The sequence below is a fragment of the Lithobates pipiens genome, unplaced genomic scaffold, assembly GCF_037356315.1.
Source record: "Lithobates pipiens isolate NorthernLeopardFrog02 unplaced genomic scaffold, aLitPip1_a1.2 Scaffold_18, whole genome shotgun sequence".
Classification (NCBI taxonomy): Eukaryota; Metazoa; Chordata; class Amphibia; order Anura; family Ranidae; genus Lithobates; species Lithobates pipiens.
In genome coordinates this window covers 16,617,854-16,634,459 of record NW_027507758.1, presented here as the reverse complement: position 1 = coordinate 16,634,459, position 16,606 = coordinate 16,617,854, and the positions used below count along the sequence as shown (strand labels likewise).

Sequence of the window (16,606 nt, the reverse complement as noted above, 5' to 3'; positions counted from 1 at the left end):
CACACGCTTGTCACCATCTGACACCAAATAATTTTATCTTGGTCTCATCAGACCACAGGACATGGTTCCAATAATCCATATCCTTAGTCTGCTTGTCTTCAGCAAACTGTTTGCGGGCTTTCTTGTGCATCATCTTTAGAAGAGGCTTCCTTCTGGGACGACAGTCATGCAGACCAATTTGATGCAGTGTGTGGCATATAGTCTGAGCACTGACAGACTGACCCCCTCCCCCCGCCCCTTCAACCTCTGCAGCAATGCTGGCAGCACTCATACATCTATTTCCCAAAGACAACCTCTGGATATGACGCTGAGCACGTGACCTCAACTTCTTTGGCGGACCATGGCGAGGCCTGTTCTGAGTGTAACCTGTCCTGTTATACCTCTGTATGGTCTTGGCCACTGTGTCACAGCTCAGTTTCATGGTCTTGGCAATCTTATTATAGCCTAGGTCATCTTTATGTAGAGCAACAATTCTTTTTTTCAGATCCTCAGAGAGTTCTTTGCCTTGAGGTGCCATGTTGAACTTCCAGTGACCAGTATGAGAGAGTGAGAGCGATAACACCAAACTGAACACACCTGCTCCCCATTCACACCTGAGACCTTGTAACACTAACGAGTCACATGACACCGGGGAGGGAAAATGGCTAAATGGCTGTACACTCACTACTTTACATTGTAGCAAAGTTTCATTTCTTCAGTGTTGTCACATGAAAAGGTAGAATAAAATATTTACAAAAATGTGAGGGATGTCCTCACTTTTGTGAGATACTGTATAAAAACTACATGAGGAAAGCAACAATCCATAGAAACAATCTTTCATCATGTATAAGATGCTGTATTGGCAGTTCCCTGGGCAGTGCTTGTATGGAATAGGTTAAAGCTGAAGTTTGGTTCCTCAGTCTCCACATTTAGAGCATCCATAAGCTAATGAGATTTTTCAATAACAATTTTCAATTTTCATTACATATCTTACTTTGGATTCAGTGATGTCATCACTGGGTCTCTGTGCTTCTCTTAGCAATATTCTTCTCTATGCAAAGCAGGTAGATCATGGATGGTTGGGGACGGGGGAGGCAGGAGGCTGTACAAAGCTAAGAACATCACAGCACCGTGCCTCAGTACTCCTCTCAAGAGCCCTCAAGTGTGATGCGAAGAAAGATTGAGTCTACGCCTATCTTGAATGGCCATTATGCTATGTACTTATGTACAGTGCCTTGCGAAAGTATTCGGCCCCCTTGAACTTTTCAACCTTTTGCCACATTTCAGGCTTCAAACATAAAGATATAACATTTTTATTTTTTGTGAAGAATCACCAACAAGTGGGACACAATTGTGAAGTGGAACGAAATCTATTGGATATTTTAAACTTTATTAGCAAATAAAAAACTGAAAAGTGGTGCGTGCAAAATTATTTGGCCCCTTTACTTTCAGAGCAGCAAACTCACTCCGGAAGTTCAGCGAGGATCTCTGAATGATCCAATGTTGTCCTAAATGACTGATGGTGATAAATAGAATCCACCTGTGTGTAATCAAGTCTCTGTATAAATGCACCTGCTCTGTGATAGTCTCAGGGTTCTGTTGAAAGCGCAGAGAGCATCATGAAGACCAAGGAACACACCAGGCAGGTCCGTAATACTGTTGTGAAGAAGTTTAAAGCCGGATTTGGATACAAAAAGATTTCCCAAGCTTTAAACATCCCAAGGAGCACTGTGCAAGAGATCATTTTGAAATGGAAGGAGTATCAGACCACTGCAAATCTACCAAGACCTGGCCGTCCCTCTAAACTTTCAGCTCAGACAAGGAGAAGACTGATCAGAGATGCAGCCAAGAGGCCCATGATCACTCTGGATGAACTGCAGAGAACTACAGCTGAGGTGGGAGAGTCTGTCCATAGGGCAACAATCAGTCGTACACTGCACAAATCTGGCCTTTATGGAAGAGTGGCAAGAAGAAAGCCATTTCTCAAAGATATCCATAAAAAGTCTCGTCTAAAGTTTGCCACAAGCCACCTGGGAGACACACCAAACATGTGGAAGAAGGTGCTCTGGTCAGATGAAACCAAAATCCAACTTTTTGCCCACAATGGAAAACGATATGTTTGGCGTAAAAGCAACACAGCTCATCACCCTCAACACACCATCCCCACTGTCAAACATGGTGGTGGCAGCATCATGGTTTGGGCCTGCTTTTCTTCAGCAGGGACAGGGAAGATGGTTAAAATTGAGGGGAAGATGGATGCAGCCAAATACAGGACCATTCTGGATGAAAACCTGTTGGAGTCTGCAAAAGACCTGAAACTGGGACGGAGATTTATCTTCCAACAAGACAATGATCCCAAAAATACAGCAAAATCTACAAAGGAATGGTTCACAAATAAACGTATCCAGGTGTTAGAATGGCCAAGTCAAAGTCCAGACCTGAATCCAATCGAGAATCTGTGGAAAAAGCTGAAAACTAGGAGTGGTGGTGGAATTCTGGGGCGCTGGGCTCAAATGCTGTCACTGGGGAAGGCGTATGGAAGTTTCAGTAACAAATGTTTCTTTTTCAATGAATGAAGCAATTGCTGTTATAAAGCATGGGAGAAAACCATCACCCTTTACCCAGCAGGGCAGGCAATGAATCTTGATAAGATCTGCTTACTCAAAGGCTGAAAAATGCAATACGGGAGATACAAAAAAAAAAATAGTCTGGGTTTTTATTACTTCATAGAGAACCTACAAAGAATGAGGAAGGTAAAGTGACTAGTTTTTCACATTTTCTCTAAATAAATTGTAGATTGTGGGATGGGGAGTGTGGGCATTGGGAAGACTGAGGGATGGGGGGTTTGGGCACTAGGGAGACTGGAGGGTTGGGAGAAGTGCAGAGATGGGAAGTATGGGAATTGGGAGGAGTGTTGGGATAGGAAGATTGGACATCTGGGAGACTGGGGGATGAAGAGTGTGGGGATTGAGGAGACTGGGTGATGGAGAATGTAGGCATTAGGGAGACTAGAGGACGGTAAGTGTGAGAATTGGGGAAACTGGCCGATTGGGAGTGTGGGGATTGAGGAGACTAGATGAGGGAGAGTGTGGGCATTTAGGGGACAGGGTAATGGAGAGTGTGGGCACTAGGGAGACTGGGTGATAGGTAGTGTGGGTATTAGGGAGACTGAGCGATAGGGATTGTGAACATTGAGGAGACTGGGTGATTGAGAGTGTGGGCACTAGGGAGACTGAGGGATGAGGAGTGTGGGTATTAGGGAAACTGGGCAATAGGGATTGTGGGCATTCAGGAGACTGGGTGATGGAGAGTGTGGGAATTGAGACTGGATGATGGAGAGTGTGGGAATTGAGGAGACTGGGCGATGGAGAGTGTAGGCATTAGGGAGACTGGAGGATGGGAAGTGTGGACATTAGGAAGATTGGGGGATGGGGAGTGTGAGCATGAGGGAGACTGGATGATGGATATTATGGGCATTAGGTAGACTGAGGGATGGGGAGTGTGGGCATTAGGGAGACTGGAGAGTCGTGTGTGTGGGCATTGGAAAAACTTGGCAATGGGGAGTGTGGGCATTGAGGAGACTGGGTGATGGAGAGTGTGGGCATTAGGGAGACTGGGGATGGGAAGTGTGGGGGCTAGAGAGACTGGGGATGAAGAGTGTGGGAGATTGGGGAGACTGGGGTGACTGGGATATGGAGACTGAGGGTGGGGTGTTTGTGAATCGAAGAGACTTAAGGATGGGGAGTCTGGGGGCTGGGGAGTGTGGGAACTGGAGGGAGTGTGAGGATGGGAATTATGGGCACTGGGGGACAGGGAGTATGGGCATTGGGGAGGCTAGGGGTGCTAAGTGTGGGGTTTGGGAGACTAGGGGATGGGAAGTGTGGGCATTAGGGAGATTGGGGGATTGGGAGTGTAGGCATTAGAGAGACTGGATGATGGTGAGTGTGGGCATTGGAGAAACTGGGCGATGGGGAGTGTGGGCATTGGGGAGACTGGGTGATGGAGAGTGTGGGCATTGAGGAGACTGGGGGATGGGAAGTGTGAGGACTAGAGAGACTGAGAATGGGGAGTGTGGGACATTGGGGAGACTGGGGCGGTGGGAAGCTGGAGACTGAGGGTGGGTGTTTGGGAATTGAAGAGACTGGAGGATGGGGAGTCTGGGGGCTTGGGAGTGCGAGAACTGGGGGGAGTGTGAGGATGGGAATTATGGTCACTGGGGGACAGGGAGTGTGTGCATTGGGGAGACTAGAGGGTGGGGAGTGTGGGGTTTTGGGAGACTAGGGGATGGGAAGTGTGGGCATTAGGGAGATTGGGGGATTGGAAGTGTAGGCATCAGGGAGACTGGAGGATGGTGAGTGTGGGCATTGGGGAAACTGGGTGATGGGGAGTGTGGGCATTGAGGGGACTGGGTGATGGAAGGTGTGGGCATTGAGGAGATTGGGGGAAGGGAAGTGTGGGGACTACAGAGACTGAGGATGGGGAATGTGGGAGATTGGGAAGACTGGAGCGGTGGGGAGCTCGAGACTGAGGGTGGGTGTTTGGGAATTGAAGAGACTGGAGGATAGGGAGTCTGGGGGCTTGGGAGTGCGAGGACTGGGGGGAGTGTAGGGATGGGAAGTATGGGCACTGGGGCATAGGAAGTGTGTGCATTTGGGAGACTAGGGGGTGGGGAGTGTGGGGATTGGAGAGACTGAGGGTGGGGAGCGTGGGGATTGGGGGAGACTGAGGGATGGTAAGTGTGTAGATTGGAAGACTGAGGGACCTGATTTCATGACTTTATAACTAAGCCTGTCCAACTGTTGTTCCACCATCCAATGATGACCAGCTCATTGGGGAGCAGGATGGCATTTGTTGGAGCTAAGGCATGAGGTCCAGAAAAAGACAGAACATGTTAAAATGAAACTAGACCGGAGTGGGGTATAGAGAGCTCCAAATGACGTATAAGTTCAATTTAATTGAACAATGCCCATTGCCCATTATGACCTCTCTCATCACATTCCATCAACCTTTTCATTCGCTGTTTGGAGAACTCTCCCCACTCATCTCATGGTGTAGGGAGTGGGAGGAATGTGGGTATAGGTCTTGTCCCCCTCTTCGGTTCTTCTTGCCGGGCCTCTGCGCCTTCTTCTAGCTCTTTTACAAGCGGTGGCCCGGTCTTCTATCGCCGCTGTCTTTGCTGCCTTCTGTTGTTCTGTTCTTCTCTTCTTCTCTTCTTGAGCTGTTGACTCGTCACTGTCTCTGGCCACAATGACAGGGACACGGCGTGCGACGACTTATATAGGGACATCGCCGGCTGATGTCCTCGTCCATTATGATATTCACAGTCCCAGAGGATGCTGGGACTGTGACATCATAATGGGCGGGGGCATCACCCGGCGATGTCCCTATATAAGTCGCCGCACGCTGCGTCCCTGTCATTGTGGCCAGAGACAGTGACGAGTCAACAGCTCAAGAAGAGAAGAACAGAAGGCCGCGAAGACAGCGGCGACAGTGGCGATAGAAGACCGGGCCACCACTTGTAAAAGAGTTAGAAGAAGGCGCGGAGGCCCGGCAAGAAGAACCGAAGAGGGGGACAAGACCCCCGAAGTCGGAAGAAGACCCCCGGGCGGCGACGAAGAAGAAAGCCGGGCTCCTCTGTTAATAGAAGAGCTAGCAGAAGATAGCGGAGGAGTCCGGCGAGAAGACCCCCCAAGACGGAAGAAGACCCCGGAGCTGTGCAATAAATTATTTTTAACCCTTGTGTGTTGTGTTTTTTTTACATTTGTTTTCACAGGTGAATGGGTAGGGGTACATTGTACCCCATACTCATTCACATAGGGTGGGGGGCCGGGATCCAGGGGGCCCCTTATTAAAGGGGGCTCCAGGATTCCGATAAGCCCCCCTCCCGCAGACCCCAACAACCAATGGCCAGGGTTGTCGGGAAGAGGCCCTTGTCCTCATCAACATGGGGACAAGGTGCTTTGGGGTGGGGGGGCCGCGCAGCCCCCCTTCCCCAAAGCACCCCCCATGTTGAGGACATGCAGCCTGGTATGGCTCAGGAGGGGGGGGGGGGCGCTCGCTCTTCCCCACCCCCTTTCCTGACCAGCCGGGTATGTGCTCGGATAAGGGTCTGATATGGACCTAGGGGGGACACCCATGCCCTTTTTTTGGCGTAGGGCTTCCCCTTTAAGTTCATACCAGGTGACGGTGCTGGAAAAGTCTGTTCATTTCAAAAGTACGGCGGACTAGCACACACGGCCGTATTGTCCGCCGGACTGTGAGTCTACTTTCTAAGTCCACTGGACTTTTGGGTAAAAAAAAGTCAGCCGAAGCCCACACACGGGCGGATTTTTCCACCGGATTGTTTGATCGTGTGTACGTGGCATAAGTCTTGATGTCAGGAAAAAACAAGACATGGTAAAGTGGAATTAGGCTAGAGAGGGGTCTAGAGAGCTCAAAATGGCGGACAGGTTCACTTTAAATGAACAATGCCTATTGCCCAGAGTAGGACCTTTCTCATCACATTCCATCAAGCCTTCCATTTGCTGTTCCAGGAACCCTCCCCACTAACCTCATGTTCATCCTAAACACATTCACACCTTCTCTGATGAGTCGACACCAATGACAACCACTAGAAATAGATATCTGTTTATTTAAAACGTTCAGATTTGGTAACAATTTCCTAAATGTCATTGTACTGATTGCATGAGCTGTGCGAAGTCCCCTGCTGAGGTCTATGAAGTATGTAAGAACAGAGCGAATGTCATGAGACCGGAAATGAAGAATGATAGACGAACGGAGGCAATGTTGAGTCTGAGGTTGGGGCACTGGTATGCCTGTTTTTTTCAGAAAGGAGGAAGATCATTGAACGCTAAATGTTTTTTTTTTCAAGCAGCCATTTCTACAACTTAGTATCCTTCTATAATAAATATATTTATATATGTACCTAAATTACGTAAACTGCATTCTCCAATCTTTGGACGGTCTGTAAGATGATGGGCGTGACCCACGACTCCCACGTTCGCTTGACGTGCCCACAGGGAAGACCTAAAACGTTGGCTATGCTCTAACCATACTCGGGATGAAGTCTACAATCTTTTTCTTTCACCGGAAGCGACAGTCTCTATGTGCGCCCTCCCTGAAATGCGTAAACATGTTCAAAATGGATGGCTAAAGACGATTGGTTACATGGCGATGTACATAGGGGCAGTGAAGCACATGCAAATGGTGTGGTTGTACATGGGCATAGATGAAACAGAGCAGCACGCGAAAAAGGAATCTACTTAGAAAATCGGGGGCTACAGCAGCCGGGACGTTCCAACAAAGTTTCTGCCCCCAAGGCAGAGTAACATTCTCCCAGCCACGGTCTCCACAGTTTGTTAGAAATTTGTGCTTATAATCTCAATATAGTTTCTTTATAAATGTTGCTTGTCCTTATTTATTATTATCTTTTGAAGTCCACATCTCCCATGTGGACAAGTCTTAGCATCTCTGAGTCAATAGTTAGACCACGTCCGGGTTTTCCTCTCCGCTTCCACCTTGTCCTGACGTTGTCGTCACTTTCTACTTTGTATCAATACCTTCCCTGACTTCTCTCTCTCTCTCTCTCCCCTTGGATGTATTGTAGACGCGTTTGGGCTTCTCAAAGGAAGTCTTCAGTCTCGTTGGCTCCTTCAAGCCATCACACTTGTCGGTCTTTGGTAATATCTTGACACTTTGGTGTGTCAGTGGAGGAGGATCGAGGAGGAAAGTGTACAAAAGATAGGACGGCCTGGTTCTGAATCCAACAGGAGCAGCAGAGTATCATCTCAGGAGGACGAATAAGAAGAAAGTCAGGAGCCAGTATAGAGAACCTGAGTGGGAGTGGCAGGCCAGATTGCCAGGAGGTGCTGCAGCTACAATACAAGAAGAAGAAGATCAGTTAGATGCTTCCTAGAACCACCAGAAACAGATGCAATGTCACTAAATAAATGCCCACTGCAAAAAAATGTTAAATAGGTAATCTGGTTGAAAAAAAACCACACACAAGTCCATCGAGTTCAAATAACAGAAAAAAAACCACACACACAAATCGAAAATATATACACAATCCAATACCCACAATTGATTCAGAGGAAGGCAAAAAAAAAAAGCCCCAAGAAAGCATGACAATTTGCTCCCGTGGCTGGAATAAAACTCCTCCATGTTCCCCCAAAAGGCAATCGGATATTCCCTTGATCCTTTTTACATATAAATATTAGTATCCAGTTATATTTTATGCATTTAGAAAAGAACCGAGGCCTTCTTAACTACTTCCCACCCGGCCAATGTACATATACGGCCGGGTGGGAGCCGCCTCCTTCTGACTGGACGTTCAGGAACGTCCTTCAGAAGGAGGGGGATCGCACACGTGCCCGGGCAGCAGCGCGATCCCGATGCGCTCGTGTCACCCGGACACGGCACATCTCGGATCGGCAGGAGGGCTCTGTAATTGGCCCTCCTGATCACATGATGGCCGTGTCCAATCACAGCTGTCATGTGATCAAAACAAACAGCCGGTTGCTAGGCAATCGGCTCTCATCTCCTCACACGGAAGTCGTCGCTGAGGAGAGGAGAGCAGATCGCTGCAGCCGGCTGATGATCAGTGAGTATGAGCTGTTTTTTACAGCTTTTTACTCACTGATCACTAGTCTAGTGTAAACCCACAGTGTAAACCCACAGTGTAAACACAATGTCCCCACACATGTCCCCAAAACACACATGTCCCCAAATAATAAAAAGACATGTCCCCAAATAAAAAAACACCTGTCCCCCACATATGTCCCACTAAAATCACATCTCCCAATGATTATCTGCACACATATGTACATGATCATTTGCGTACATATGTCCGTGATCACACAAACCAATTATTATACACTTAACGAAAAAATTTTTTACCAAAAACATGTAGCAGAATACATTTTGGCTTAAATTTATGACAAAATTTGATTTTATTGGATTTCTTTTAAAATAAAGAAAAAATAAAATATTGTTTTTTTTCCAAATTTCACTTTTTTTGCGCTTATATCGCAAAAAAAATAAAAAAACGGAGTCGTGAATAAATACCACCAAAATAAAGCTCTATTTGTGCGAACAAAATGATAAAAATTTCATTTGGGTACAGTGTAGCATGACCGCGCAATTGTCATTGAAATTGCGAGAGCGATGAAAGTTGAAAATTGGGCTGGGAAGGAAGGGGGTGAAAGTGCCCGGTATTGAAGTGGTTAAAAACAATCGACTGAGCTGGCCAGAACCAGCTCTTGAGGGAGTCTACTGTATTCCACATTTTCGCAGCTTACTGTGAAGAAGCCTTTACATATTTGGAGGTTAAATCTCTTTTCCTCCAGACGTAAAGAGCGCCCCCTTGTTCTCTGTGATGACCTTAAAGTGAATAACGCAAAACCGAGTTCACTATATGGACCAATTATGTATTTATACATGGTGATCATATCTTCCCTTAATCTCTTCTTCGCAAGAGAGAATAAGTTAAATTCCTCTATTCTTTCCTTATAGCTGAGCTCCTCCAAATCTCTTATCAGTTTGGTTGCTCTTCTCTGCACTTTCTCCAGTTCTCCGATATCCTTTTTTTTATGAACTGCAGCCAAAACTGAACTGCATATTAATTATTACTAATGATTTACATGGGCTTTACATGGTCAAATTTTAGTGCAAAGTTTACTGAATCCAAATTTCTTTGGAAAAAAAAACTTGATAAATTTGAAGGCTTTTTCATAAGACAAGGACATATTTTATTAGAGGCCTCAAAGGCGTAAGAGAATCATACTATTTTAGGGTCTAGATATGAGTAGTCACTAGGGATGAGCTCCAGCTTTGGTTCAAACAAAGGTTCGGATTGAACTTTGGTTGTTTGGGCACTTGCCAGAACTTTTGGCATATTCGGCAGGGGTAGGTTTTTCTCCCGCTACTATATACATATGACAGCATCGTTCTTTCTGTCAACATTTGCTAAGGACATAGTAGCGCAGGGCAGCACAGTGGTGTAGTGGGTAGCACTCTCGCCCAGCAGTAAAAAGGGTTGCTGGTTCGAATCCCAACCACGACACTACCTGCCTGGAGTTTGCATGTTCTCCCTGTGCCTGCATGGGTTTCCTCCGGGTACTCCGGTTTCCTCCCACACTCCAAATACATGCAGGTAGGTTAATTGGCTTCTGTCCAAAATTGGTCCTAGTATATGAACCAATGTGAGTGTGCAATGTACAGGGATAGGGACAATTGTAGACACTCACTCAGGTTGAACTGGATGGACTGGTGTCTTTATTGAACCTTACTAACTATGTAACTATGAGCATCTTCACCCACCATGTCCTTAGGAACCACCCAGCCCCATTGATTTATTGCCTGGGAATCCGTTTTTATTTTATATGGCATCCCTCTTGACATTCATACCAGGCCTAAAGGGTCTAGTATAGCCTTTCTCAACCTTTGTAACACAGGGAACCCCTGCAATAACTTTTTCAGGTCCCAGGGAACCCCTGCTAAAAATGACTATACCTACTGTAACGGAATGTCCCACACTCCGCTTGAGTGCTTCCGTCAAATACCACTTCCTCCAGTCTGAAGATAGATATCAGATATTATAGCCGCATGTTACAACCAAGAACTTGGCAGGACGACTGGTTTGGCTGCAAAGCTTGAACTCTTTATTTGAACAAGAATACAGGCTTTTATACACTTGAAAAGGTGGTTCCCCCTTCTGATCATATTACCCTACCAATATATACTGTAACCAGAAACATAAATAAGCATGATCTGACTGATACATGTTTGGAGGGTAATTCGAGCAGTAGTCTTTTCATTGTTGTGGGCTACATATCCAATACTGAATGTAGGCTTAGTCCCCTATGGCTAATCCCATATTGGGTGAAAAACGTCAGTGGTAGAGCCACGCCTGGTGGGGAATGACATGTCTGGTGGACTTTGATGTGAATAAAGTTTATTGCGATCTAGCACTATGGAGTGTTGACTGCTTGTGTTCCTACTATGTGAGGAACAGACTGATCCTGGAGAGCTCTGCACCTACAGCCGTGTACTTCCATGGACTATAGTTGTCCCAGTTAGCAGTGACAGCTTTATCTCTTAATTGCAGAGGCTGGAACTGTCTATTGTCAGGAAGCCGCGATGCCGTACCACCCAATGAAAGGTCATCAATTATTGAACAAAGGAGGTGAGGGCGCTCGTCTGATAACACAACTCGATACTGCTCTGTCAGTGAACTCCTCCAATTTCACTTTTATGGATCTCTTTGTCAACCGTCAGATCACCCGAGGAAGGACTCACGTTTTTGTGGCGAGCTTATCCGTTTCGGACACTCTCCTCTTTTTATAGTGACATCATCGATGGCCATGTCACCTTCCATCCCGTTGCCAGTAATACATTCAAATATGACCTGAGAGATGAGAGAAGAAAAAGGTTAGCCGAGACTCTGTCATTGTACACACCACTTTTTTACCATTGCAAAACATTGTTTGGTTGAGTTCCTCCAGCATGGCAGAGTATCTCAGGAGAGGAGAGTTATAGAGGAAGGAGCAGAGTCCTCCAGCATGGCAGAGTATCTCAGGAGAGGAGAGTTATAGAGGAAGGAGCAGAGTCCTCCAGCATGGCAGAGTATCTCAGGAGAGGAGAGTTATAGAGGAAGAAGCAGAGTCCTCCAGCAGAGCAGAGTATTTCAGAAGAGGAGCAGGGCCGTTTTTAAGGCAGGGCAAAAAGGGCAGCTGCCCTGGGCCCTGTCATTGTTGTGGGGCCCAAAGCTACTTGCCAACTAACCTGGTTTAAATTCCCTCGCCCCTTCAGGTTTTAGTCCTGTGCTGTGTCCCAATATCTCAGTGTGAAGTGCTGCTACTAATGCTGCCCAGCTCTGCCCTATTGTTGTGTACAGATGACTCACCTGCAGACCCTATGTTTACATGTAAATTACCGGCATTCATATGTAAATAGAGGCGGCCGGCGGCATTGATATGTATATCATTCCCCCCCCTGAGGTCATATCCACAGTAATCTCTAGCAACCAATCAACAAGCAGAAATCATGTGCTGTAACCTATAGCAACTAACCAGTGAGCTGTAATGTGTGCTGTAACCTCTAGCAACCAGTCAGTGAGCGGTAATGATACACTGTAACCTCTGGCAACCAATTGCAATAGCTGCCTGATCTGATTCAGTAATCTGATTTCGAGTCTAGCTGCTATTTATTGTTGTCTCCGAGCAGGTGGAGAGCAAAACTACATGGGGAGGGGGGCCCCCAAGAAAAGTTTTGCCCAGGGTCCAATCAATATTAAAGACGGCCCTGGAGAGGAGAGTTAGTTAGAGGAAGGAGCAGAGTCCTCCAGCTCTAACTCTCACCTGACATATTTCTCATGTTTTAATCAACAATAACACATCTCTATTGTCAGGGAAGAAATCGGGGAGCGGAGATGGATGGAGGCGATAATCTGTTCTCTCCTCCCACATGGTTCAGAACAATTACTGGTAATTGCGGTGAGAAAATATACTGCTAACGTAAACAAGATTAAAATGGATTTATTAAAGGTCGCTGAACTTCTGAAGCATATTAATATTATTGATTCCTCTGTGCTGAGATTATCCCCATCTCTAATTCCCACCCCATTGTATGTACAATACATCTGTATTCTCATTTAGAGACAAATGTATAGATAGATACACTATATTATCAAAAGTATTGGGACACCTGCCTTTACACGCACATGAACTTTAATGACATCCCAGTCTTATTCCGTAGGGTTCAATGTTGAGTTGGCCCACCCTTTTCAGCTATAACAGCTTCAACTCTTCTGGGAAGGCCGTCCACAAGGTTTAGGAGTGTGTCTATGGGAATGTTTGACCATTCTTCCAGAAGAGCATTGGTGAGGTCAGGCACTGATGTTGGACAAGAAGGCCTGACTCGTAGTCTCTGCTCTAATTCATCCCAAAGGTGTTCTACTGGATTGAGGCTAGTCAAGTTCCTCCAACCCAAACTTGATCATCCACGTCCTTATGGACCTTGCTTTGTGCACTGGTGAGCAGTCATGTTGGAACAGGAAGGGGCCGTCCCCAAACTGTTACCACAAAGTTGGGAGCATGAAATTGTCCAAAATGTTTTGGCATGCTGACGCCTTAAGCGTTTCTTCCACTGGAACTAAGGGGCCAAGCCCAACAGCTGAAAAACAACCCCATAACATAATCCCCCCTCCACCAAATGATTTGGACCAGTGCACAAAGCAAGGTCCATAGATATATAGATAGGTAGATAGGTAGATAGATAGGTAGGTAGATACATAGGTAGGTAGATAGATAGGTAGGTAGATAGATAGGTAGGTAGATAGATAGGTAGATAGGTAGATAGGTAGATAGATAGATAGATAGATAGATAGATAGATAGATAGATAGATAGATAGATAGATAGATAGATAGATAGATAGATAGATAGATAGATAGAGTAAAGGAAATCTGTAAGTTCTGTATATAAGTGTATTGTGTTTTGTATGTATTGCACTCACTGTGCACACGGCACTAATAATGTTTTCATTACATGTTTGTATTCTTTTGAGTCCTGATTAGAATTAGCCTGCCTATGTTACGCCCCTTGTTACCATAAAAGTAAAATTGGAATATTAATGTGATACCTACATAATCATGTGTATAAAAACCTTCCATTGCGTCAAATAAAACAGAACAGTTATTTTGGAAAGATAGATAGATATGTAGCCAAGTCCTGGGTCACCTTTGGTCTAATGAGAACCTCCAGAGTTAGGGATAGCTGACATCCTTCTATGTAGAGTGGGTTACGAGGTATGGTGGGTGTAGTTTAAGGTAGATGCATGGGGGCCAGACACTTCTTGAATGCAAAGAGATTCATTGTCTCTTAAACAGAACTGTGGGAGAGAGTGTTAGGGCCAGGACAACCTTAAGTGGTTGCAATGTTAATTAGCAGACTCCGCGACTTCTATAGTAGACAGCCATGCAGGGAAAGGCACCCAGCTGGATGCCACATCTGCATGTGTAGACAGGCTGTCTCCTATGGCAGCAATCTTGAACAGTTTCTAAAAAAGGTTGTAATGAACTCTTTCACTTCCTCCACAAGCTCCCTTTTAGATTTTGACTCAATTAAGCTCCCAGTCTATCACTTAGACCCGTTGATCCAGTGCCACTGGATCTCCTGAGCTCCTCCAGTCTTCTCACTGAGTATCTTCCTCAAGCGTCACCCCACTGGCCTGCTCGGTCCCTGGCTTGGCACACAAGACTGCTCTGCAAGCGTCACCTCCGCTGGCTGGGTCCCTGGCTTGACACCTGTTGACGTTTCCCAATTCTTCACCGTCCCCGGTTGGTGAGAATGCTGCTCTGGTACTTGCTTCAGGTACTCACTGTGGTCCCTGGTAACAAGGTGGATGGTCCCTTAGTGGCGACAGATTTCCTTCTACCTCTGACCACGACAGGTTCTCCGGCCGGCAGAACCGTCACTTCTGGCTGGACTGCAAGCCGCAGTCCCAACCCTACGCTGCTCTCTTGCTTCTGGATAGGCCCTCAGACAGCCTAGCAGCCAGATGTGCCCGAGATAGGCCACAGGCTCTGGCCTAGAAGCCAGAGGCAGCACAACACATGTCCACTCAAATTCAGGTGGCACAGAACCTCGATCACCTAACCCCACCCAAACAAATAGTTTCTCCCAGCAGGCCAAGGGATTCAAGAAAACCCCTGCCCATTGGCTGAGATACCCCATATACTCCTAATCTGTCCTTGCAATGCCCTTGTCTTATGTAATGTTGCCAGGTACCCGGCCACCTACCGATGAGAAAAGAGCAGCAATTCCAGAATTAGGGCGAAGTCCATTGACCCCCTAGCAATTGGCCAAGGCAACTATCACTTGGCAAATATAAGAGCAACCCTGCCTAAACATTAGGGTGCGATAGATAGATAGATAGATAGATAGATAGATAGATAGATAGATAGATAGATAGATAGATAGATAGATAGATAGATAGATAGATATAGATATGAGATAGATAGATAGATATGAGATAGATATGAGATAGATATGAGATAGATAGATAGATAGATAGATAGATAGATAGATAGATAGATAGATAGATAGATAGAGAGATAGATAGAGAGATAGATAGATATGAGATAGATAGATATTAGATAGATAGATAGATAGATAGATAGATAGATAGATAGATAGATAGATAGATAGATATATGAGATAGATAGATAGATATAGATATGAGATAGATAGATAGATAGATAGATAGATAGATAGATAGATAGATAGATAGATAGAGAGATAGATAGAGAGATAGATAGATAGATAGATATATGAGATAGATAGATAGATATAGATATGAGATAGATAGATAGATAGATAGATAGATAGATAGATAGATAGATAGATAGATAGATAGATAGATAGATAGATAGATAGATATGAGATAGATAGATAGATAGATAGATAGATAGATAGATAGATAGATAGATAGATAGATAGAGAGATAGATAGATATGAGATAGATAGATAGATAGATAGATAGATAGATAGATAGATAGATAGATATAGATATGAGATAGATAGATAGATAGATAGATATGAGATAGATAGATAGATAGATATGAGATAGATATGAGATAGATAGATAGATAGATAGATAGATAGATAGATAGATAGATAGATAGATCGATAGATATAGATATAGATATGAGATAGATAGATAGATAGATATGAGATAGATAGATAGATAGATAGATAGATAGATATGAGATAGATAGATAGATAGATAGATAGATAGATAGATAGATAGATAGATAGATAGATAGATAGAGAGATAGATAGATATGAGATAGATAGATATGAGATAGATAGATAGATAGATAGATAGATAGATAGATAGATAGATAGATAGATATAGATGGTTAGATATGACATAGTCGGGATTTATCTTGGCGTTCTCCGGGACGAATGTTGGCTCCTTCCTCTTCTCACTGCGATTGATTCCACAGTAAATATTTGAATACAGGAAATATTAGATATTTTATTCTCCTCCTCTTTAGAAGATCATCTCCCTGACAGGACATTGTTATTTACACGGAATTGTCTTCCAGGCCGCAAACGGCGTTTCGCTTTACACGTTGCGTGTAATAACATCTGAATAGAGGACGGGGGATGGTTTATAGTTTGCTGGATGTTATGATGGGGGAACATTTTCTCTTTTTACAATTTAGATATTTCTCGACTGTTCTTCTGTCAAGGAACAAATTTGGGTCTTTAATAATATTCTCTGCGGGTCTCATTGTGCCGCCTAGCAAGGAATAGGTGCCGCATGGCTGATATATCTGCTTGGGAATTCCGTCATAAGCTCTACTGGTTTCATATTTTGATATATATTCCCCCAGGATTGTCTGACAATGCAGCCAGCAGGGCTGCACTTTCCAGACACAAATGCCAGCAAGAGGAATGCAGAAGGTGTTGTCAGCCTCCCATGCCTTTGCATTACTCCTGCCACCCCTTGTCTTGAAACGTGCTTAGGGCTGAAGATAAGCACCAGCTATCAACACAGACGTCTCCTTGCTACCTGCGTTGCACCATACCCGACCACAAAGCTAGCCTTCTACAGCTTGTA

The 16,606-nt window shown here is 45.0% G+C and overlaps 1 protein-coding gene across 1 annotated transcript in view; it reads right to left on the bottom strand.

Moving 5' to 3' along the window:
• Nucleotides 1-6,590: 6,590 nt before the first annotated feature.
• Nucleotides 6,591-16,606, bottom strand: part of MDGA1 (MAM domain containing glycosylphosphatidylinositol anchor 1) — a 487,363-nt gene continuing 477,347 nt past the window's right edge. The window contains exons 16-17 of the mRNA XM_077485391.1: nucleotides 11,278-11,386; nucleotides 6,591-7,853 (exon numbers count right to left, since the gene is read on the bottom strand). Of these exons, the coding sequence (XP_077341517.1) occupies nucleotides 7,762-7,853; nucleotides 11,278-11,386 (201 nt within the window). The 3' untranslated portion in view covers nucleotides 6,591-7,761. The remainder of the gene's footprint in view (nucleotides 7,854-11,277; nucleotides 11,387-16,606) is intronic.